Consider the following 26,983-nt stretch of genomic DNA (forward strand, 5'->3'; position numbering starts at 1 on the left):
GTTTTGCACGGGGATAAAGTAGCACAATTACATAATAATTATGTTATTAAAAACTAGCTGATCCGCCTGGCTTCGCTTAGGTGAAATTTGATATAGGTATCGACCTAATATAGTACGCAAATCATTACCTACCCCCGTAACAACCCCCGCGCCTACCCGCGGCGTTCCCCCGCTTAATACCCCGATTGCCATCTCGACCTGTCGCGTACTATGCATAATACATAGCATATACATAGCATATAGCATAGCATATAGTATAGAATAATTTTGCTTTCTAATGGTGAAAGAATGATTAAAACGCGTCAGTAGTTTCAGAGTTTATCGATTACAAACAAAGAAACTTTAATAACCTTTATAATAATATTACTGGGGTGGATCTCCTACTCGTATTTCAGATTCTTTCAATTAACTAGACATGATGCAGTGCAAATCACAATCAAGTTTTGTTGAAAATCTTTTAAATTCTTGTTTAATATATTCTCACATGTAGAATTCCAAAATTTATAGTTAGAAAACTAATAATATAACCTCATAACCCTTTCCGAAAATCAGAAGAATTTTAAAATTTTACAATGGTAATAATAGGTTCTTAACATTTACAAAACAATGCTATAAAATTAAAATAACATACTTTAAATACCACTCTCAGGCGCGTATTTAAGTAGAAGTAGTCCAAAATTAGGCTTTAGCACGTGAAACGACGTATTTATGCGATTTTGATGGGGATATCAAACGCTTGGAATTTAAGGGGAATTCTAATCATAGATGTATGGTGCTTGCGAGCTCCTCCATTAATTTTACAAGTCTCATTTTGTGATTCTTTTGGGATCTTCAGAGAAGTTTTTCGATAGTATTCGAATTCTAGTTGATCATTATCTGCACATCGATTTCAAAAGTCTAACGTATTTTTATTAGGTACGTTACGAAGGTTCTCTCGAAGATGATTTTAGACTTATTTGGTGGTTTTATAACATAATAATCTATAAAACTACGGGTAAGTAGGTACATAATTATCACGGTAGTTATTAATATTTGTGTATGTGAAATTTTCAATATATTACTCAATTGGACCCATGGTTAAAACTGGACTGATCCGGGCGGGACTTTAGAAGTAAAACTTTCGCAAGTAGAATCTATCCTAACTATCCTTAGAACCGCTTTCAGTTTCTTTTTAAAAGAATTTCGCAAAATAAATACTGCTTTTTTTATTCATTATAGGCAAGCGCTTACCACAATCACACCTGATGGAAAGTGATGATGTGGCGTGGTGTGGCATTTACCTAGAAGAAACCTATTCACTCTTGCTTCGTACCTAAGTAATCATAAGTACTTAAACATGATAGTAATAAATGGTTGAAGCTACTTGTAAATATTTTCTTCTTTTCCCAGAACACTTGGCTATAAACAGCACTAGCTCCGTTAGAACTTCACAAGCAATCTACAAAGTAACAACAAGTGATAACAATATAATTTTATCATCATGTACTATGCAAGCGATCCCGGTTATCGTACGAACCTATTAGTCGTGACACGAATACCGATTACAGAATAGGGAATCCAGTCTATTGGGGCGGACGAGATTACGACTTGATTTGTCGACCTGCAGTTTAAGTCTGATTTATGGTCTATCGATGTCTTTACTATCTATTAGGATTGTGTGGTCTGGTGACAGCATTGGTTTACAATGATGACCCGAATCTGGAAATGGGTATGTGATCCAAGTTTTGGCGATATTTGGATTGCTGATTTTGTCCTTGATTGTTATCTTCATCTGCAAATCTTCAAATGGAAATGCGATCGAAATTTTGACTTTGGATTGCTGATTTTCACATGATTGTAGCCTTCATCTGTCCCGATATGCGTTTACTGATACATACCTATCCAATATGCATTTTCGATAGCGCAAACATGGTACTCCGCCTTTCTTATCCTCCTGCTTCTCGGCATTTCATGGCGTTGGTCCATTGCGCTGGAGCCTGAAGCCCCTAACTCTAAATTGTGCTTAACGATACGTGGTTTTTGTACTAATATTTATTAGAAACATAATATTTGTAATAAACAATCTTCTTTTTATTGTTTGTATAGTTAGCGATTAACAAATCATCACAATCCCTAAAACATCTCTTTCGTTTCTGGTAGAGTCCAAAAATAGTTAGTATACTAAAATACTAACTATGGAACTGAGACTGAACTTCAAAACATGATTCCTAATAAAACAGATGATAATTGATATGTTCTGATTTCTAGGACATAATTTTATTTCCTCTTTTTACTTGTTTCTAGGTTAAACATAATACTGAAACTGTAAAATGTGAAAATAGTAAATATTCCTAGAGTAAAATATGGTATTCCAAGTATTTGATATATCATCAAGATTTACAAGTGTAAATTAAAAATTTATAACACCCCCGACAAGTGAAGGTTACAGTAACTAGAAAAGAGCTGATAATTTTCAAACGGCTGAACCGATTTTCTTGGATTATAGCTAAGAACACTCTCGATCAATTACCTTTCAAACAAAAAAAACTAAATTAAAATCGGTTCATTAGTTTAGGCGCTACGATGCCACAGACAGATACACAGATACACAGATACACAGATACACAGACACAAAGATACACAGATACACACGTCAAACTTATAACACCCCTCTTTTTGGGTCGGGGGTTAAAAATAGTTGATTAGATACCGGTATTAACTCGATAAATCGGTTCTCCACAGACCAAACCGAAGGTAGGTACAGTCTTATGTAATGCTAATCTTAATATTTTGCTCGTAATTAATTGCCACAGCTTTCGCACAGTACAGATCAAAGGCCAATGTTTGGCCCAACCTGACCCTTACCACTCACGGAGTAGAAACTTTGTCACGATAAATGTTAGAGACGCATGGGATTCATCGTATATTCATCAGATTACAAACAAACGAACAATTACTAAACGTCGAATGCACCTTTCATTTAAAATAAAAAATGCTACCTACTCGTACATTGAAAGTTGTTGACAAGTGTAAATTAAAAATTTATAACACCCCCGACAAGTGAAGGTTACAGTAACTAGAAAAGAGCCTGATAACATTCAAACGGCTGAACCAATTTTCTTGGATTATAGCTAAGAACACACTCGATCAAGCCACCTTTCAAACAAAAAAAACTAAATTAAAATCGGTTCATTCGTTTAGGAGCTGCGATGCCACAGACAGATACACAGACACACGTCAAACTTATAACACCCCTCTTTTTGGGTCGGGGATTAAATTTTTTTTTTAAGTCACTAATCTACCAAACGGAGACAAGTTAGCTCTTAGCTGTAATCTTACCTGGTGCCTGGTGGTTACTGACAATGCAGTCTATTCTTAGGCTTTTATTTTTAAACTAGAGGATGCCCGCGACTTCATCTGCGTGGATTTCGGTTTTTAAAGATCCCATGGGAACTATTTGATTTTCCGGGATAAAAAGTTGCCTATGTCAATTGCAGGGACGCAAACTACCTCGGTTCCAAATTTCATGCAAATCGGTTAAGCGGATGGGTATTTAGGAATCCCGTGGGAACTCTGATTTAACGGGATTAAAAGTAGCCTATGCCCATCCCCGGGAAATAAGCTAACTCTGTACCAAATTTCGTCAAAATCGGTTAAACTGTTGGGTCGTGAAAAGGTAGCAGACAGACAGACAGACAGACACGCTTTCGCATTTATAATTTTAAAGTATGGATCAGATAAATTTTATTTCGATTATTGAAGTCAGTTTTTTAAATTTTATTTTCATATTGAGAAATTGCAATTTTCAAACTAGAGTCCAGTGTCGAGATTCATTTCTTCATTTCATGTTAAAAGTTAAAACCTTAATAAACCTTAAGTACTGAGCAGCTGAAGATATTACGTTTCTCTCATAAGCTCTAAAGTCTCAGCTAAATGACTCATTGAAAAATCTCCAGACTAGAACAATCTTCTGTTATTAATAATTGACAAAAGGGGCAAAGAGCAAAGATAGCTATTAGGAACGCTAAGGAGACTTTACACTCGGCTTATATTCTATTCTATTCAATTAACAGTTGTACCTACTTGCATGCAGTTTCACACAATCATTAGTTTCAAATTATGTGATGGATTTTTAACAACTTCTATGGCATATTATTGTAAATTGAATAGTTGAACAACCGCCGAGTTTCTTGCTGGTTCTTATTGGTATGAATGGCATTGCGAACCAGTGGTAAATTATTTTGACGATTCAAAAGCTCTTATAAAAGTCTACTTGAATAAAAATCTATTTCTATTCTATTCTATTCTAGAACGTAGAGCGCAACTCGTAGATTTTAACGGAAAGTCTTTGATTTTTTTTTAAATTTTGTTTATTAAGAAATTAAGTAAACAAAATTAAAAAAAAACAAGCTTTAAGTAATATAAGCTAGGTTTGAAATAAACGAATTTTTATTTTGAATTAGGCACTTCTAAAGGTCGTTGCGCATGAATTTTGATCCCAAGTCCTAAAACTAATGCTGTTTTAGTAGGTAGAGGTACTGTAGTACTCCTAGACCACAGCTGAGGAGCTGCCGATTTTGAATTGAAATTATGGGTACCTAGCATGTTTAGTCATTGAATTTGATGTTAAAAACTCCTTAATCCTGATGCAATTTTGATTTAAAAGAAACATTAGCTAAAAGAATTGTATTGTTTAAGTATTTTAAATCAAATAAGTACATACTTTCCGTACCTGCATTTTAATTTTTCTTTTTTGTAACCTGTCATTTGGGTTTTGTGGTGCAATAAAGTATATAGATACATAAATACATATACTTTTGAAATATTTTATCACTAAGTGTCCAAATTATTCTAATCAATGACAAGTGTAAATTAAAAATTTATAATACCCCCGACAAGTAAAGGTTACAGTAACTAGAAAAGAGCTGATAACTTTCAAACGGCTGAACCGATTTTCTTGGATTATAGCTAAGAACACTCCACCACCTTTCAAACAAAAAAAAAAACTAAATTAAATTCGGTTCACAGATACACACGTCAAACTAATAACACCCCTCTTCTAGGGTCGGGGGTTAAAAAATTCAAGTCAATCAAATAAGTAGGTACTAACTTGGAATAAACACTTATGCAAAACTAGTGTAAACCTAGCGTACCTCGAATACATAAAATGTGGTTGCACTTCCTTACCGGGGCCATAATGTTATCCATTTTAAAGGAATTTTGCGGCCTGGCGACCACTTCCTCTTTGGCACCTACTAATGTCCTCTTCGGGAAGGTACTCCGGACGAAGGTAATAATTCTGACCCCAGCTTTGCCTTAACTGTAATTATTTATTGGAGTAAATAAAACTCGTTTAGTAGTACCTACAGTACCTAAAATTTATGCTTACAGTACCAAATACCAATACTTCAGGTTTGGAGCTCATTTTGTCTACGAGCTAGAGACCTGTGACACGCAGACAGACAGACAGACTGCAGAGTGACATTAATAGGGCTCCGTATTGACCTTTTGGGTCCGGAACCCTAAAAATTACTAGCCTAGTGGCCCATGAGTAGCTATTAAAGTTAGTGTTAATGTGATGATCATGTTTAATTGCCTTGAAATTAGTATCTAACTGTGTAGTTAAATTGAGGTAGCTGTCAGGAGTTAGGTAAACCCTTTGATCTCAGTAATTGCTTAGGCGTGAATCGGTAATAATAATATAATTGAACAGATTCACTATCAACGTTAACGCCTCCATTTAACTGTTGCTACCGTAATTTCATCTTCAATCTTTTTACAAAGATAATTCTAAATTCAAAAATCTAAATCTAGTGCTGTCCTTGTCTGTAGGGAGCTTTATGATAGGGATAGCAGTACTTTTAGACCTGATCGCATCATCATAATCGTCAATTGATAGAAGTACACTGCTGGATATAGGTCTCTTTTAGAAATTTCAATGTGCCACGGTCTTGCGCGGCCTTAAATCCAGTTTTTTATAGATTTCAGTAAAGAAAAGCTGTTGCATTAACCCACACCGGGTTAGCGCGGGGGATGTGCGGGTGTTCGGGGCGTCCCCACCCCGCTTGCCATCTTGACCTGTCGCGTACAGCTATCTGTACGTCATGTGATAGAACAATAGCATCAAAATGGGGCACAATAGACACAGGTGTACAATTGTTTACCTTGTCCCCTACTATTTAATTACCGTTATCAGAACAATTCACGGTTCGTCAACTCCTGGATAAAGTTTACAATGAGGCGTTAATGAAGTTTGTTCGCGCTGGAAATATTGACCTAAATGCTTCTTTGTGTTAATTTTGTTACTTTACTGTTACTACTAAGGCCTAGTTGAACATTAACATCATTATCATTGTCAACTGATAGATGTCCATTGTCCACTGCTGATGTGAAAGACCCCACAAGAGACCTATGTCCAGGTCTTTTGTAGGGTCTTTCACATACCATGGTCTAGTGCCGCCTGAATCCAGTGGCTCCCTGCAACTTGTTTGATATCGCCTGTACACCTACTGAGAGGTCTGCCAAGGCTATGTTTATCAATACAAGGTTACTATCTCAGTTGGGACCCCAACGATTATCGGTTGTATAAACCATACATTTTTTTTCAAATTTAAAGACTAGTGCTTGGCTGCAATCAGACCTGCTAGCAAGTGATGATGCACCCTATGATCGAGGGCGCTTGTTTAGAAGTTGCCCATTCACTCTTGACTTGAAGGTTATTAAAAGTGGAAGGGAAAACTAATGCCAGAAGGGCGTTCCATATCCTAGGAGTTCGGATTAGAAAAAAGTATTCTAAGCTTCTCTCCAGGATGCGAGCTAGTTTTGTGTCTTAATTTGTCAAGCGGGATGATGTCATCTAATAATAATTAAATAACGCAACAAACCATACCTATCTAATTGCAAAAGCTCAAAAAGTTCAACAATCTCCTAGAGTAACATATTTCAAATACGTAAACGTCTTCAGTAATTCTATACTTGACGCTCGCATAACCCCCTATCAGTTCCAATTACATCTCAAATCAACGCACCCGAAGCAAAAGGGGCATGAAACTAAGACTTCTCGTAAAATTAAAAAGAAAAAGTCCAGTCAAGAGGCTCCTTTATGCGAGTGCAGCGCGCAGTGTGAACTCTGAATGTTCGGACAAATTAATACCAGCTGCGTAGTACGAGAATGATTAGCGCGAGCACATTTAGATTTATGATTAAGCGGTAATAACGTTTCTACTCTCTGAGGATTTTTATTTCCTTTTCTAAGATCAAAGGGCAATAGACGGTTCTTAATTTAGACTGATGTGAACACTGTCTTAGCTAAGCCTCGTTCACATTACCACAGTAACATTTTAGTATAGTGATCCAGTCCAGCGCGGGATATTTATTGAAATAATGTTAACAGTGTCTTGATTCCAGGAAAGTAGTTGAATTTAGTGAGTAATTTAGTCAAATGACAGTTAAGCAAGTGCATTCAAACTTAGACCTTACAAGTGTAAATAAAACATTTATAACACCCCCGACAAGTGAAGGTTACAGTAACTAGAAAAGAGCTGATAACTTTCAATCGGCTGAACCGATTTTCTTGGATTATAATCTTGGATTACACTCTCGATCAAACCACCTTTCGAACAAAAAAAAAACTAAATTAAAATCGGTTCATTAGTTTAGGCTCTACGATGCCACAGACAGGTACACAGATACACACGTCAAATTTATAACACCCCTCTTTTTGGGTCGGGGGTTAAAAATTGCTTTCTGTCGGACATGACCGTCATCAAATACAAGCTTATTACGGTGTCTTGTTTTGTTCTTATACTTTTTGGTAAGTTGGAGCAAGATGAAATTACACAAAAGCTGTAAAAATATTTGTCGCTCAATATAGGTCGAACCCTAATCTCATCAGAGCCTCAATAGCTCAACCGGTAAAGGAGTGGACTGAAAACCGAAAGGTCGACGGTTCAAACGACGCCCGTTGCACTATTGTCGTACCTACTCCTAGCACAAGCCTGACGCTTAGTTGGAGAGGAAAGGGGAATATTAGTCATTTAACATGGCTAATATTCTTTTTTAAAAATAAAAAAATCTGACCAAAGTACTTCTGGCTTCAGTAGGTGTCCTGGAAGTGGCGAGAATTGCAAATAATGCCGTCCGTTACAATTTAGCGTTTGAAAGATCTTACTAAATTACTAAACCGGGCATAAATAAGGTATGATATGAGATCACGCTATCATTTTTGATGGAATGGTTTTATTTTGTCAAATTATTATTTAGTTGGATTTATGTTAATGTTTTTAGTTTCCATGTTCATTTAATAGGTTAATGAATCACAGATTTTGTGAATTTGATGATAACAAGCTTAAAACTTACGGATGTGCCGTTTTATGTGTGTTTCGTAATTTCTATTACGAAACTCTCTTCGCTCTAACACGTTCTTGGTATTCCTGTAGTCCAAGCACATTCAGTGCGACACATTTTTCTCGCGGCTATTGCAATGTTTTGTCGATGAAAAGTTGCGAAAAAGCGTTGTTTCATGGCAATGATTGTGTGAAAAGATGCTTATTGTTATTGTTACCGACTAATACGTTGCTCGTTTAGCACCAGAGTATAATTATTATTAGGATGTAATTCCTGCGGACGTTAATGAAAGGGTAGGTATCCAAAACAATATTTATATATTATCAACTGGCATGTTGCTGGACCTCTTTCAAAAAGAGAGGTGTTATAAGTTTGAGTGTGTATCTGTGTATTTGTCTGTGGCATGGTAGCTCCTAAACTAATGAACCGATTTTAATTTAGTTATTTTTTGTTTGAAAGGTGGCTTGATCGAGAATGTTCTTAGCTATAATCCAAGAAAATCGGTTCAGCCGTTTGAAACTTATCAACTCTTTTCTAGTTACTGTAACCTTCACTTGTCGGGGGTGTTATAAATTTTTAATTTACACTTGTTTTAAACTTATTTTGTAAGGAGTGACTGCCACCTGATACCCGCAACTTCATAAAAGAATTCAGGTTTAAAATTTTTGGCTATTCTTATCAAGAACTGGCTAATGGCCGGAAATGCAATTTGTACGTCACCTATTCAAATGATCCTGGCGGTGCGGATGGAACTGGAAGGTATAGCGCCAACCGGTTACCATCTTTCATTATCGTTGATGGCATTTCGATAGACAAGTGTAAATTAAAAATTTATAGCACCCCCGACAAGTGTAGGTTACAGTAACTAGAAAAAAGCTGATAACTTTCAAACGGCTGAACCGATTTTCTTGGATTATAGCTCAGAACACTTCCGATCAAACCACCTTTCAAACAAAAAAAAACTAAATTCAAATCGGTTCATTAGTTTAGGAGCTACGATGCCACAGACAGATACACAGATACACAGATACACACGTCAAACTTATAACACCCCTCTTTTTGGGTTGGGGGTTAAAAAATCGCAGCAATCTACGATTGCAATTTAAGCTCAATTGACTAGTATATGCAGTCGCTAAATAGATCATACAATCTATACAATGACACTAATAGGATACTATCCAGCTCAGTTACAGTAGAAAACATTTCAAATCAGTTAAGAATTACGTCTTGCGAGGAATAAATAAAGTTATATGACTAATATCAGTTTCAACACTTAACAGGGCTCTCTCCGTCACTCGCTTCATACAATCGTAGTTCCAATTTCATTTGAATATTAAGCCACCAAAGTCTATGAAATTTTGCAGACATATTCTAAAAACTAATATCTGTGTCTGTGGTGTTTTAGATTTTTCTAAAAATATGTAGTTTTAAAATTACAGGGGCTCAAAGATTTATATGTACATTTTTAAGACCGCGTAACTTTGAAACCGAATATTTTAACAGAAATCTGGAAAACCACAGACATAGATATTAGTTTCTAGAATATGTCTGCAAAATTTCATGGACTTTGGTTGCTTAATATTCAAATGAAATTGGAACTACGTTTGTATGAAGCGAGTGACGGAGAGACCCCTCTTAAGTCAGTTGTCTGAGACGTCGTACATCATGAGGACAACTTAAGCCATTATTATCATTGCTTGTTAGAATTGTCAAGTATGAAGACACTCTTAATAGCTCAAAGATTTATAGTAGGTAGTGGATGTTGTTTTAATTACACTCTTAATGCTATTAGGCCTAAGGCACATTGCGGGAGATGCACCGACGCGACGTGTTTTTTATAAAACATTGGACAGTAAACTGAACTTTATCAGATAAAGTTTAGTTTACTTAGTAATAGAGATTCTCTATTGCGTAATTATAAATATTATGACAGAACAAAATAAATTCAAGACAACGGTAACAAATGTACGACGCGCACTTTTGCGTCTCTTTTTAATCCATACTAATATTATAAATGCGAAAGTGTGTCTGTCTGTCTGTCTGTCTGTCTGTCTGTCTGTCTGTCTGTCTGCTACGTTTTCACGGCCCAACCGCTGAACCGATTTGAATGAAATTTGGTACAGACATGGGATACATCCCGGGGAAGGATATAGGCTACTTTTTATCCCGGAAAATCAAAGAGTTCCAACGGGATTTTAAAAAACCGAAATCCACGCGGGCGAAGCCGCTGGCATCCTCTAGTTAAAAATATATTGTTTAATATTGACTTGAGCATGGACACGGGTTTAAAGATTTGTAGGTAAATTTTTGAGGCCGTGTAACTTGGGAAATGAATATTTTAATAGAAATCAGGTAAATCACAGACATAGATATTAATTTTAAGAATGTGTCTACATTTCATTGAGTATGATTGGCCGGTATTTAAATGAAATCGAAACTACGTTTGATTGGAGTGTGATGTGTGTGTGGGTTTATATCAACCCCTTTTAAGAAGGTGATGGAAACTGGCAAGCGAGTGGATGTAGAAGGCGTAGGACCATGTGCCCTAGTGACAGCTAGGAAATAGCTTAAAAAATCAAGCTGTGGACGCAAAGCGGCTAATGACGATTGCGGTGTACATTACATTACATAATAATTATGTATTATAGAGAGTATTTTAAACGCAAGAGTGATTATATCCTAACATAATATTATCTTCGCATAAATGTAGAGTACCTATTCCATAAACAATACAGTCGTGTGTATGACAGTCGATTAAGCAGGTGCTATCACATGCGACCCGATAGCGGTTTATTAATGATCCGGGTTCTACACTTACTAATTTTATTGGTACTAACTTTTGTTATGACTTGGATCGCGAGGATTGAAGCTTTTAATGAATTCCATAGTTTTTCCAGCCTAAAAAACGTGGACCACGCTTTGTATATAACGCCATCAGAGAGTTTGAATATTGGAAGATGGAAGAAAAATTTCTACGAATGAATAGCCTGGCGCTAGTGGCTAGATAATTATAATTTGTGCTGTGATTATTTACGTTTAAAAATAGTACAACATAGATTTGGTGAAATTATCACACTAATATTATAAAGGCGAAAGTTTGTGTGTATGTGTTTATGTGAGTGTGTGTGTGTGTGTGTATGTTTGTTACCCCTTCACGTAAAAACTACTGGACGGATTGGGCTGAAATTTAGTATTGAGATAGATTATACCCCGGATTAGCACATAGGCTACTTTTTATCACGGATAATCAAAGAGTTCCCACGGGATATTAAAAAAAACTACATCCACGCGAACGAAGTCGCGGGCATCAGCTAGTTGTTCAATAAAATCTATGGCTACAATATCCACCATCCACCTCTATCATCAGATCAATAGTACCAATTAATGTTATTTATTGTCATCCAAATTACAAACCACGAGTGTCTGCAAAATTTCAATACAATCAAGCAATTAGATGTAGCCGAATATTGAGTTACCAATTTTTTTTTTAAGAATATTAGCCATGTTAAATGACTAATATTCCCCTTTCCTCTCCAACTAAGCGTCAGGCTTGTGCTAGGAGTAGGTACGACAATGTTATAGTGCAACGGGCGGGGTTTGAACCATCGACCTTTCGGTTTTCAGTCCACTTCTTTACCGGTTGAGCTATTGAGGCTCTATTTTTTAATAATTTCGACTGAATTGAAACTCTAAAGCTTCTAAAAATACGCAGATACTAGATATACAAAACAAGGCTTCAAAAAAATTGAATACGAAAATAATTCAATAATTCAAGAATAAGTCAATTCCACTAAAAGGCATACAGTACATTCAACAACGCATTACTATTTCAATCCAGCTATTTCGGATACCTACAATCCAAGAGCGTAATATAAAAATTTTCTTTGCACCCCAAGAGATTCACTGTGGGTTTTGTTGAAGAGAAATCCTCAATTCAAACGGTATTGAAATCGTATTTTGTACTGAAATGTGCTCGGGATATATTGCAAATAGAATATTGTAACCGGTTGAATGGGTAACCCAAGCATTGACTGTTTTAGTTTGCCTCTAGTTTATTGCTAAAATATTTGTTTTGTGTACATGAATAACGTCCGTTATAAAGTTTTATCTGTGCTGAATGTGTAAAGGGGAAGGTTACGTATTTCAGTTTCAAGTGACTTTAGGTTCAAAGTTAGGTCGCTACAAAATTTTTGGTCTCTCTGAAATTGGAAGTTGCGTATGGAAGATTTGTTTTTTAACCCCCGACCCAATCTAATCGATGTATCTGTGTATCTGTCTGTGGCATCGTAGCTCCTAAACTAATGAACCGATTTTAATTTAGTTATTTTTGTTTGAAAGGTGGCTTGATCGAGAGTGTTCTTAGCTATAATCCAAGAAAATAGGTTCAGCTGTTTGAAAGTTATCAGCTCTTTTCTAGTTACTGTAACCTTCACTTGTCGGGGGTGTTATAAATTTTTAATTTACACTTGTTAAATATTTGTTTACGCGACTTTACAACTAACTTCACAGTAATTCATGGCCTACAGATTTGATCAAATTGTTACTATCGCATGCTCGTTGATTTATCGATCGACAAAAACGATCTACAGTGGCGATCGACAACCAAATACAATGTTGATGAATGAGCAAATCTGTAGACAACGTTAATGTTAAACTTTAAATATAATGTTTTATTGTAAATCCCAAAATAATCCCAAATGATTATTGACATAGGTAATTAAAGTTTAATGAGTCGTTATGAAAACAGAGGTGCAAAATGATGCACTATATATTTTCGACCGTGGGTCATTAATAAACCGGTATCGGGCGGGGTTTGATAGCAGCTGCTTAATGGACTGTCAGACACATGCCTCTATTGTTTTTGGAATAACGCGAGCATGTGAGAATAATTATGTTAATAATTACCTGCGCTCTGAACACATACAGAAATATTAATCATACAGTTTCTCGTGTGCTAATACATTTTTAATGTTCTCTAGGCTTAGCACGAGTTCGAAGACCCATCTTGACAACATTGTTTCGTTTATCGAATCACTATCGTCATCGTTAAATGTTATATATTTTAACCCCCGACCCAAAAAGAGGGGTGTTATAAGCTTGACGTGTGTATCTGTCTGTGGCATTGTAGCTCCTAAACTAATGAAACGATTTTAATTTAGTTTTTTTGTTTGAAAGGTGGCTTGATCGAGAGTGTTCTTAGATGTTATAATCCAAGAAAATCGGTTCAGTCGTTTGAAAGTTATCAGCTCTTTTCTAGTTACTGTAACCTTCACTTGTCGGGGGTGTTTTAAATTTTTAATTTACACTTGTTAAGTTAAGAACCAGTTGGTATATTTTGTAGTTTTTGAATTGGCTTCAAGTAGAAGCATTTCTATAGAAAATTACGCGAAGAGACGTAATACACAAGCTATTCAAGACGACCTTTTATCTCGCATGCCTTTTGAACTCATCTAATTAGCATGCCGCCTTCATAAGCTCTCTTTGATTTAATTCTATAGTCTCACGCTTGACAGTTCTGTATGCCTCTGATCATTTATATAAATGCTTCTGAGACTCTCTGAAGCTCACACATGATTAGTTCATGCGAACTTACAAATACTCTTGAGCGAAAAAATACGTTACCTATTTCTAATACAGAGAAATATTTAAATGCAATTCATACCCAAAAGCAGCCAATTTCAGTTAAAAATATCGTGGAGGTATTATATCTCATAGTACTTACCAGTTTTCTCGGCTATTTCTTTATTATTTCTTTCCCAAATACAAAATAAGTAAAACCTACATGCTTTCTCTACGGGAATCAGTATATTTTGCCCTTTTTGAATAGGCTTCAAGAAGAGACCCTATTCCGAATTTCTATAGAAAATTACGCGAGGAGACGTAACACGCATTGCTATTCAGGACGAGCTTTCATCTCGCATGCCTAAGCTTTTGAACTCATCTAATTAGCATGCCCCCTTCATAAGCTCTCTTTGATTTAATTCTATAGTCTCACGCTTGACAGTTCTGTATGTCTCTGATCATTTATATATAAATGCTTTTGAAACTAAAACTCATACATGATTAGTTCACGCGAACTTAACAAATACTCTTAGCGAAAAAATACGTTAACTATTTCTAATACCGTGAAATATTTATATGCAATTTATACCTAAAAGCAGGCAATTTCAGTTAAAAATATCGTGGAGGTATTAAATCTCATAGTACTTACCAGTTTTCTCGGCTATTACTTTATTATTTCTTTCCCAAATACAAAATAAGTAAAACCTACATGCTTTCTCTACGGGAATCAGTATATTTTGCCCTTTTTGAATAGGCTTCAAGAAGAGACCCTATTCCGAATTTCTATAGAAAATTACGCGAGGAGACGTAACACGCATAGCTATTCAGGGCGAGCTTTCATCTCGCATGCCTAAGCTTTTGAACTCATCTAATTAGCATGCCCCCTTCATAAGCTCTCTTTGATTTAATTCTATAGTCTCACGCTCGACATGATGTATGCCCCTGCTCATTTAGATAAATGCTTCTGAGACTAAAGCTGCCTTGGAGAAATTCAGACATGATTAGTTTCTGTGAAGTTAACTTAACAGAGACATTATTCTTCAGAGCGAGTGTAAAAGACGTAAACTACTTTGAATACGTTTAAGAGATTTTAATACTGTAGGTACTAACTTGTAAGATATGAACTGTCCAGCAATAATTAAGGCTGATAGTTATATTAGATTGATATTGTATCACAGAACACAGAACGTTGACTTTTATGTGGATAATCCAATCCACTGAGTCCATCCAATCCGAAATTAGGAGTTCCGCAAGATAACCAAGGTCACTGATATAGCCCAAACTATTAGCGAGCTGTACTGGCAGTGGGCAGGCTATGCCTGTCGTAGATGCCATGGATTTATCATGGAATAGCATGTCTGCTATGACCCTAATTTTTTTAGCATCATTATTAGCAGACACGGTGTTTTAGGGTTAGTTGCTTTTCGGATGGTCAATGTCACGACCGCGTCGCATATGACCGCAAATCCTTGGTTGGAAACGAAAGTTTTACCGATGGCCTCCAGATAATAGGTTAAAAAAATTCCTCCGTGACTTATTAAAGAAAGATCATAGAAAACTGTCTTGAGTAAAAATACTCGCAACAATAAGATACTTAAGTCTGGTTATTTTTAACCCCCGACCCAAAAAGAGGGGTGTTATAAGTTTGACGTGTGTATCTGTGTGTCTGTGTATCTGTGTGTCTGTGTATCTGTGTATCTGTGTATCTGTGTATCTGTGTATCTGTCTGTGGCATCGTAGCGCCTAAACGAATGAACCGATTTTAATTTACTTTTTTTTGTTTGAAAGGTGGCTTGATCGAGAGTGTTCTTAGCTATAATCCAAAAAAATTGGTTCAGCCGTTTAAAAGTTATCAGCTATTTTCTAGTTTTCTTGTAAAAAAGAAGGTTAGATAACCCTTAGGTTCATAATATTCAAGTTTCAATATACAAATGTCAAGCTGTCAAGATGGACGTTGTCTAGATATACATAATTATTTATTTGAAAATGATTTGTCGGGGGTGTTGAAAATTTTTAATTTACACTTGTATGTTCTATATAAGCATTACCTAAGGTACACTGATATTATTGCCGGCCCGTACCTTTAAGCGGCTTAATACCAAGTCTCGTACAATTTGCAGTAGAACCTTTTATTCGACATTAAATGTAGAGAAATTGCTCTTATTTATAGGCCATTCGTTTCTTATATTATCCTGGTGGGAGTAATATCCTTTTTCTAGCCATTTATGAAAACTGAGATCTTGGACTCGATGAGGACACCGAATACGATTTATTTCTTTGATCATCATCAACAGCATAACTCAAAATAAAAAAAAACCCCGACACAAGAACCTCTATAAGAAAACTAGAAAAGAGCTGATAACTTTCAAACGGCTGAACCGATTTTCTTCAATTATAGCTAAGAATACTCTCGATCAAGCCACCTTTCAAACAAAAAAAACTAAATTAAAATCGGTTCATTCGTTTAGGAGCTATGATGCTACAGACAGATACACAGATACACACACGTCAAACTTATAACGCCCCTCTTTTTGGGTCGGAGGTAAAGAGACAATTATTTAGAAAATGAAAAATTCCTTAATTACCCCTACCAGGAATCGAACTTGGGACCTACCACTAATAAGATCACAGCGATCACCACTGCGCCAGGGAGGTCATCAAAAGAAGAATTTAGAACGTTTACTTGGCATTTGATGTCGCCTGAAAATAACCATTTATAAGTTTGATAAGGCAGTTATTTCGAAATCACACACATACTTACACTTGAATCTTAACCATACTAATGTTAAAAATGCGAAAGTGTGTCTGTATGTCTGTCTGTCTGTTTGACTGCTACCTTTGCACGGCCAACAGTTTGACCGATTATGACAAAAGGTAAGCTAACTCCGTACCAAATACGGGATACCAATAACGGGATATATTCCGGGGACGGACATAGGCTACTTTTTATCCCGGAAAATCAAAGAGTTCCCACGGGATTTCTAAAGACCCATCCGCTCAACTGATTTGTATGAAATTTGGTACCGAGGTAGCTTGCGTCCATGTTATTGATACGAGTATAGACAACTTTTTATCCCGGAAAACCAAACAGTTCCCACGGAATCTTCAAAAACCTAAATCCACTCGGATGAAGTCGCGGGCATCCTCTAGTTTACTAATAAAATAAGATAGAGAAACAAGTTTTCTGATTGTATCTTCATTGCAACTTAGTCTGTAAGCTTTTAACTCTATATCATTTACTTTTTCTACAGGATGTGCTTCAAGTATCTTTGCGTATTCGTGCAATATATTCCCATCTGACAGAGATTTATTCTTGAAAATTTATCCTGCAATGAAAAAGACGGGTCTCTCCGTCACTCGCTTCATACAAACGTAGTTCCAATTTCATTTGAAAATTAAGCAACCAAAGTCCATGAAATTTTGCAGAAATATTCTAGAAACTAATATCTATGTCTGTGGTTTTCCAGATTTCTGTTAAAATATTCGGTTTCAAAGTTACGCGGTCTTAAAAATTTACATACAAATCTTTGAGCCCCTATAATTTTAAAACTACATATTTTTAGAAAAATATAAAACACCACAGACACAGATATTAGTTTCTAGAATATGTCTGCAAAATTTCATGGACTTTGGTTGCTTAATATTCAAATGAAATTGGAACTACGATTGTAAGGAGCAAGTGACGGAGAGAGCCCTGTTAAAGTAGCTATACCTCATGTCAAATCATCCTTGTCGACGATGACGCTTAGATTAATGTACGCTTTGACCTAATGTTATATTCAGAATGTCTTTTCGCTTGCAAGGTACCAATGTTAGCAAAATTGGTTTGTATTGTGTGAATATAAAGAGAAAATAAATTGCATTCTGTACAGCACAAATAGATTGTGGAGTAAATTGAGTTTGTAGTAATAATATAAATTTGCCCACGAATTTTTTTATTTGGACTTTTGACATCCCGTAAAAACTCTTTGATTTTCCTTTTTTTCAGCACTTATGGTTTTAGTTTTTACAAGGTATGCAGCATTACGCTGAGCTGGGACCTTTTTCGGGTTATGCCACACATGACAAAGTTAATCTATTCTTACCTTCTGACCTATACCTTAGATATACCCACTGAATACTGACGTGTGGCATAATTTATAAATATACATCCTTTCTTGTATTTCTCTTTTTCCTATCAGTAAGATTTAAAAAACAAAAGCATTAATATGTATGTATATACATTTAACAATAAATAGAAAAAAAATAAAGTGTGTATGTTAATGTACCTAATAATAGAGTACTAAGTGCAATTTTCAGGTCACCAGTGCATCGAAGTGACCGGCTTGAGTTTTATCAATGCAATAGTAATAAATTAGACAGCGCTTCCTGCAGTTCAAGATGAGATCTAATGCTAATGGAGCGGTTAAATTAGCGTTCGTAGTTCGGAGTATTCTCTATTTTTGTACTGTATCTATTACCTATGTGTTTTAAAATATTGCGTTCCAATATATTTACTTATGATTTAATAAATCAACTTAAAAATTGTCATTTTATCTGTATTTTTATAGGTTTTATAGGCTTTATGTTTTTCGAAATCCCGTAGGAACTCTATGATTTTCCGGGATAAAAAGTAGCCGTGTTAATCCAGAGTATAATCTATCTCTGTTCCGAATTTAAGCGAAATCCGTTCAGTAGTTTTTGCGTGAAACAGTAACAAACATACATACATACCTACACAAATACATGCACACAAACTTTCGCCTTTATAATATTAGTGCGAATGTTTGTGTGCTAGCGTGGCACATGCATCTAACCAATTTTCATGTTTGATGCTGGCATCTCAGGCTACTTTTTATCCCGGAAAATCAAACAGTTCCCACGGGATCTTTAAAAACCTAAATCCACGCGGACGAAGTTGCGGGCATCCTCTAGTAGTAAATATATTTACTTAACCTAAATTGTATTTACAGAAATGACCTACTATTTACATGTAGTAATTTATAAAGGAAACACGTGGCGTTAATCATAGAGCGGAAGTAGTTTGTTATTGGCTCTTGAGCGTCATATTAGTAGTGTACTTACTAGTAAAGAGTTAAAATAAGAAATAAGAGAAACGCATAGCTATGAATAGCTTATTCACATACGTACTATATTATAAAACTTGCTGACACACCACGACTTCGTTTGAGTGGAATTTTTGAAAATCAGTGAGTGGGTGGAATTTCTAAAAATCCTGAAACGCGTACATTTCCTCATTTTGTAGTCAAAAGCCGAAATACAAATTTTCGTAGATAACAGCTAGGTACTCGTAGCTTGAAAAATGACGGACTTTTTCAAAGAAACTTTCATCCCCTATTCGATTTTTAGAAATTCCATCTAGAAAGGGGGTTACGTTTCTAGATGGAATTAAAAATCCTTTATTAGTGAGTGCCTTCGTTATGATGGGACTTATCTTATCTCAAAGTTTCTAAATCCAGTTGTTTAGACTGTGCATTGATAGATCAGTCAGTCAGTCAGTCAGTACAAGGTTCTGTATGCATAAAAAACAAGAACCTTTCCTGAAAAATACTATCTATTAATGATAGCTTAGAAACATTCCATTGTTTTCGAGATTAGTAGGTAGGTACTTTTAAATAGATAGACGTGGTTATCATGCATAGACAGATTTTACCCAACGATAGAACTTATCAAATTAATATCTTAGAAGCAAAACGTGTCAAGCAAGTTCAGTCCATTATGTTAGGAATTCCTGAACTCTAGAACTTTCTGAATAGATTTTCCCGGTGATTTCCTCGCAAATTAAGTCTGTCGAATCTTCGAACTTTGACGTCACTTCGACATGCGTACTAGACAGAAATCTTTGGGACTATCAAGTAAGTTATAAGGCATACTTATTACTTATATTATGTAATTATATTCGTTAGAGGCCGCATGCACCAGGTGTATTAAGTGCAGCTGTGGGAATTAACTCCAACCTGCAAGACCGAAGACCGAGGAAGGTGGCGCTAATAGAAAAAAATCGGTCAAATGTGAGTCGGACTTGCAAACGAAGGGTTCCGTTACATCTAATGAGAAAAAATACGTACATACTTTTCAATTTTTTAATTTTCATGTTGAAGTTTTTATTAGATATATCTAATAGCAGCAATAGAACATTTCGGTTTCGAGATAAATAGCCGCCAATTGACAGATGGGCGGATGGACAGTGGAGGTTTAATCATAGGGTCCCCGTGTACGAAACCCTAAAAAAGGCTGAATGGGAAAAGCGAAGGACTAAGTATGTGACGTGGTAGACCTTGAAAACGTGACTAGATACATGCGAAAAAAAGTCTTCACTTTTTAAAACACAAATGCCTATCTGGAGTTTAATCTCTGCATGCAAGATGAAGTCATTAGAATGGAGATTAAGTATACAGAAGTTTATTTAAGGCTTGTGCACAAACGTCTTACGGGCGACGCGACGGCGTAGTGTTCACTAAAATCACATGGAAGTTGTCAGTTTTGCGCAGATGCAAACAAATTTTCACTTAAGAAACAATGGATCTTTTGTCTTACAGATAGGACGTCGTGGGCGTTAAATCCATTATCTTAGGGTTGGGGCACACTGGCAAAACGCACGCATAAGCTGTGAGAGCCTTTGTTTTATCGCTGGGAAATGCATTTACGTATTTCTCCCCCGGAAGCCAGCCAGCCAGCCCCAGCCGGCCAGCCAGCTGAGGGAGGGCACGTGAGACTGGCCGGTCGAGAGGCGACCGGAATACCCACAAAACCCAATAGCGCTCCTGCGCGTCGCTCGGTGACTGGGTCACGGAAACAACGAAGCAATCAACCGCAACAATCAACATAGGCAATATTTAAAAAAAAATAGAGATTCCTATGAAAATTGTAACGAGCTACAAGGAGCCGGAAAAAATACTTTTTAAAAAGATTTTTTTTTAAATTACCGTGTAGGCAAGTAACTATTTCTGTTCCATCATAACGCTAGTATGAATAAAGCCTAAGGTCGTTGCCGAACTCAACAACTTTCTGAATGGAGTTTCCCGTTAATTTCACCGCAAATTGAGTCCGATGAACAATCTTGGAGCAAAATTTGTCACCAACGACGTCGCGTGAGCGATGAATCGAGTTACAGAAGATGGAAAAGTATCTACTTTTACTGTTCTTGTACAACTGTATGATATACAAAGCAAAAGTTATATATAGTGATGTTGTAACCATGTTGTAACTGAATTTACAACATTGAGGCTAAAATCTATAGAGCGCACATTGCCTTTGCTCAGAATTAAGACATTGTTAAAACGAGACAGCGCTATACCGCTTGCATAAATCTGTCTCGTTTTAACTGAAACTTAAGTCTTAAGCAAAGTCAAAGTGCGCTCTATACATTTCAACCTTAGTCTAAGCGTATGCTCAGATGCAGGTGGCGTAGCAAAGCATAGTAAAGATTTTGCTGCATTTTAGAATGTATCTGAAGTATATAAAAATATTATTCTTATCACTTCATAACTAACTTAAGAATTACTGTGTTTAATACTCACTCAAAAGTCAATCGACGTGGTAAGAAGGAATGTAATCTGAAAAAGAAAATAAATATGATTAGGTACAGAAATCAACAAATAAAGTCAAAAGTAGTCCAGATTCTTTTTGAATAGTCAATAAAGATTTATTTTCGTTGACTTTTTAGTTTCTCACTAGATAATAAGTATCTAAGGAACAGTAACGTATTGTAAACATGAAAACAAATGTCAATTAAAAATTTATAACTCCACCGACAAGTGAAGGTTACAGTAACTAGAAAAGAGCTGATAACTTTCAAACGGCTGAACCGATTTTTTTGGATTATAGCTAAGTACACTCTCGATCAAGCCACCTTTCAAACAAAAAACTAAATTAAAATCGGTTCATTAGTTTAGGAGCTACAATACCACAGACAGATACATACGTCAAACTTATAACACCCTTACACCCTTGGATCAGGGGTTAAAAAAGGTGTACTTTTATAACCCCCTACCCAAAAAGAGGGGTGTAGGTACACTACTTCGCTGTATACCTCTGTCAAAAGCTTTGTTGATATCCGACTCAATTTAGTAAAGGAATCAAATTCAATTCATTCAACAAGGTCTGTACAGATTTGAGGATGTCCACTGGCTTTATATAAATCACTACTCTATTACTGTATTATAGAGAACACGCTCATATTTATTTTATCACATGTCCATAACACCTTTATGAGAAAAAGATTTATATTTGTGACCATACAACGAATTTACCAACACGGTTACTGTATACCACTTGAGATATTCCAAGATTTATAACCCACAACAACGGTTTGCGTGTGGTTTTTTGTGGGGTAAACTTTATTTCTTTTAGAATAAAGGTTATAATTCTCTGAGAATCCGGATTTGGAGTGAATGAAGCCGTGGGTATTGTAACGCTCTCTCAGCTGGTGACACTGGTCGTTGTCACCGTAAGATAAATGGTTGATAGTCCGCACTTAGTGACAAGTTTATCCATGTTTCAGGTTATTGGTGTAACAGTAGAAATATGTAGCATAGCTAACATTTCCAAAGCGGCAACTTGCATTGTTTTACTTCCATTTACGAAGATACAGAATACTTTGAGTGACTGTTAGCAAAGATCTATCTGCCTTTATAAACAAACCTAAGTAGCTAAATACAAGCTGCTCATAGCAAGCTCCTGGTAAAATATATTGTACCAAGAGTAAAATAAGGTGTAAGATGGCAGGTGAAAAATTGTACGACTATGCTTAATAATTATGAGGTATGAGGTTTTTCCTTTCGAGGTACGGAATCCTAAAAATCATGAATTTGTGGTTCCATCACAAAAAAATTTAAGATTTGTGTTCCCGAAATAATTAGTTTGATAAACTGATAAATCACATGATGGCGCTGTCCACCATTAATTTGCATACTGGATTGAGATTTCTTGTACCAAGGTGCGGAACTCTTCGTATGCGTATCCGACTCGCACTAGACCGTTTTTATTAGGGTTCCGTTCCTCAAAAGGGAAACCGGAATCCTTATAGGATCACTTTGTTGTCTGTCTGTCTGTCCGTCCATCCGTCCGTCCGCGTCGTGTCTGTTAAGAAAATCTATAGGGTACTTTCCGTTGACCTAGAATCATGAAATTTGACAAGTAGGTAGGTCTTATAGCACAAGTAAAGGAATAAATCTGAAAACCGGAAATTTGTAGTTACATCATTAAAAAATAATTAAAATGTGTTTCAATTTTCAAAGTAAGATAACTATTATCAAGTTGGTTATCATATGAAAGGGCTTTACTTGCATATTCTAAAAAAGATTGTATTTATTTTTAAGCATAATAGTTTTTGATTTATCGTGTAAAATGCGGAAAAATACCCGAGTACCAAACCCTCGGTGCGCGAGCCGGACTCGCACTTAGCCGGTTTTTTAAATCTAGCGGGATAGAGGCTCTGATTCATTATACAAAAGTATAGATTAACGTTAACCCAGATGTCAAGAATAACTCTGACTCGGTATTAAAAAAAAAGTTTAATCGTCTTGAACGAAACACCCAAACATGATTCAGACATAAGACCATGTTATAGCTAAATTCTATTTATGTAACGAATCGAAATAACAGTAGATCAATCACGTCGATAGAGAAACTCATGGTGAAATTGAGGAAAGTGTAGACCACCCACGGTATCGAGTACCTGAACGATGATAAGGGACTTTTGTCTGTGAACTAGCCGTGCCTGTCAAGGAAAGTTTTTCTCGCTGTTATATTGAATAACCTTTCTAAAAGAATCATAAAGCAATATACGATACACGCTGTATATGTAATATGTAGGTTGCTTACGCGTTGAATTTGAACAAAAAGCGATACAAAATTATTTAGGTTAGATTAAGAAATATCTGTAAGTATTGGCTTATAAGATTTTATTATAATTAATGTTAGTCCATATAAGAAGAGTCGATAATAAGCCTGCACCAAATAAACACGTCTACCACAACGCCGTCTCTCCATCATTTAACACAACCAAAAGTTTAATATTTCATAATATAAACAGGACGTCGTGTTTTCTAAATTCAAGTCTCACAAGTGTAAATTTAAAATTTATAACACCCCCGACAAGTGAAGGTTACAGTAACTAGAAAAGAGCTGATAACTTTCAAACGGCTGAACCGATTTTCTAGGATTATAGCTAAGAACACTCTCGATCAAGTCACCTTTCAAACAAAAAAACTAAATTAAAATCGGTTCATTAGTTTAAGAGCTACGATGCCACAGACAGATACACAGGTACACACGTCAAACTTATAACACCTCTCTTTTTGGGTCGGGAGTTAAAAACCACTATAGAGATATCTTGTATCTTAGAGACGGAAGTACGCTACTTTTTATTCCAGAAAATTAGAGTTCCCAAGAGATTTTTAAAAACCTAAGCCCAGATTTAGATTTTAGCAGCTAACATAATATTTTCATTCATAAAAATTAAGGTTCGTTCACAAAAAGTTATTCATTTCTAAGAGTATTGAATACAAATAATATTATAGTAGCTGATCTTAATATGTAAAAGGAAAAACTGACTGACTGACTGATCTATCAACGCACAGCTCTACTAAACGGATCGGGCTGAAATTTGGCATGTAGATAGATTTTATGACGTAAATATCCGCTAAGAAATGATTCTTTTAAAATTCAGCCCCTTAGGGGCTGAATTTTAGGGTTAAAATAGGGGTTTGAAATTTGTATAATCCACGCGGACGAAATCGCGAGCATAAGGTAGTTAATAATAATAATTTATAATTAGCCACAATTATTATCGCCAAATTTAATTGTAAAACAGTGCACGAAATTCAACCAACTTATGAATCTATCAATGCAACTGTCGCATTGATTGCATCAGAGTTCCGTAATATCCACGCAAATTCTTGGAGGAAAATAATGGTTTGTTGTTCAGTAATGCAATTATTACGCGGAAGGAGCCCCTTAGCAATGCAATAAATTTTACGCGGAACCCTCTATAATGTACAAATAATTTCATTCAGCTCCTGAGAATGTTTTAAATCAATGCTTCGTCGTGACCCTTTGAATGGACCCACCCGTTGATAACGGCTGATTGATGACTCTGCTGCTAACCTTCGACTACCGGTATAATTGTCTGTAAGGTCCTGACTGTACAAACGATTGTCTTAGTTAATCTTAATTTATAGAAACTAAGACAGTTTTCTGTTATTGAAAAACCGGCCAAGTGCGAGTCAAATTCGCGCATCAAGGGTTCCGTACTCGGGAATTTTTACGACATTTTGCACGATAAATGCTTAAAATAAATAAAAATCTGTTTTAGAATTTACCTACAAGTAAAGCTATTTCATATGATTCCCCACTTAGTAGGTATAGTTATCTTACTTTGAAAATTAAAAGTTTTTTTTTTCTGTGATGTAACCACAAATTCACGGTTTTCAGATTTATTCCTTTACTTGTGCTATAAGACCTAGCTACCTGCCAAATTTCATGAATATAGGTGGAATAGGTATACGGGGGAAGTACCGTATAGGTTTTCTTGACAGACACGACGGACGGACGGATGGACGGACAGACAGACAGACAGACTGACAACAAAGTGATCCTATAAGGGTTCCGTTTTTCCTTTTGAGGTACGGAACCCTAACAATGAGTTGAATAAAAATAATTAACGATGCTATTTTTGGACTACTGTCTAAAATTCAAAAATGGTACTTTTTATGAGTAACAGTAGTTTTTTCGTTTCCTCTTTATCCTAATTATCGTCATCCTAAATACCGTAAAATTGGTCATAAATTTAACAATATAGAAGTCATTAATATAAGATACGTGTTACTTATTTATTAGAAGTGGATCTAACTTGAATTTATCTATTTGGCAACATTTTTTTGAAAACTGCGACTGTCTTAAAAAAGATAGGATGCAGTACCGTGTGCTGGGATCCTAACATCAACAAGTGACTGCAGTTTAATAGCGTTATTTCCGATAGTAATGAAGAAGTCATTATTTAACGTTCCCTGTTTATCTTTTACCATTCAGATCTTATGAACTTTCAATCTTCATTTAATGTGGGATCTATTAAAGGGATGCATGTGCGTATGGCATTGAATAAAATGTGAAATTAGTTTTCTGTATTAAAAAGCCATTATGTTTATCTATGAGTGCATTTAATAGCCTGACTATTACGTTTTAAAGCTGGGATGTAAATGTACTAATTTAGTAATACCGAGATAACTTTTATATTATTTGATTGCGTTTATTTTTAACCCCCGACCCAGAAAGAGGGTTGTTATAAGTATGACATGTGTATCTGTGTATCTGTCTGTGGCATCGTAGCTCCTCAACTAATGCACCGATTTTAATTTAGTTTTTTTTTTGGTTTGAAAGATGGCTTGATCGAGAGTGTTCTTAGCTATAATCCAAGAAAATCGGTTCAGCCGTTTGAAAGTTATCAGCTCTTTTCTAGTTACTGTAACCTTCACTTGTCGGGGGTGTTATAAATTTTTAATTTACACTTGTTTATGTAGGTAAATAGAAATCACAGAATAAGTTAAGTTAAATTTTATATTTAATGCTACTGATGAATGGTTTTGTTTGACTGGTTTAGTTCGAAGCTAAAATAGCTGTTTTATATTTTATTTATTTAATCTCTCCTTAAAATAGCTAATCTACCCTGGCTTCAGGCAGGTGAAATTTCTAGAAATTTGTTATTGTATCAATGAATGGGGAAAAAAGGAACATGTCAAAGAAACTAAACATGTGAATGTTTAGTTTCTTTCCCTTCTACCGTTATAAAGTGGAAAACTTACTTGATTAATTAATATGATACCTAATGGCTAAGTGTACAAGTGTAAAAATTTATAACACTTTACAAACTCAATAAAATAAATTGGTCTATAATATATTACGAAGGAGACCCACTGAATCATACGTCACTTTCACGCTAGATGCTATTTTCATGGAGGAAATGAAAGTATGGAAATAGGGTCGGAATCGCATCCCAGATAAGATTACACCGCTCATCGGCTTGTCTATTTGTATATAAAACATTGCTTCACTTCTGTAGTGGAAAATATGTTCTAGACTTTCTGTTGACAACATT

The 26,983-nt window shown here is 35.7% G+C and overlaps 1 protein-coding gene across 10 annotated transcripts in view; it reads right to left on the reverse strand.

The window, feature by feature from the left end:
* Window positions 1-26,983, reverse strand: part of LOC123868025 (collagen alpha-1(XVIII) chain-like) — a 205,641-nt gene that overhangs the window by 92,908 nt on the left and 85,750 nt on the right. For 9 of the 10 annotated variants that reach the window (XM_045910360.1, XM_045910359.1, XM_045910356.1 and 6 more), the window contains exon 2: window positions 21,408-21,443. The exons of the other annotated variant lie outside the window; for it this stretch is intronic. In XM_045910360.1, the coding sequence (XP_045766316.1) occupies window positions 21,408-21,443 (36 nt within the window). The remainder of the gene's footprint in view (window positions 1-21,407; window positions 21,444-26,983) is intronic. 10 annotated transcript variants of the gene reach the window in all.

The sequence above is a fragment of the Maniola jurtina genome, chromosome 9 (genome assembly GCF_905333055.1).
Source record: "Maniola jurtina chromosome 9, ilManJurt1.1, whole genome shotgun sequence".
In the NCBI taxonomy this organism is placed as follows: Eukaryota; Metazoa; Arthropoda; class Insecta; order Lepidoptera; family Nymphalidae; genus Maniola; species Maniola jurtina.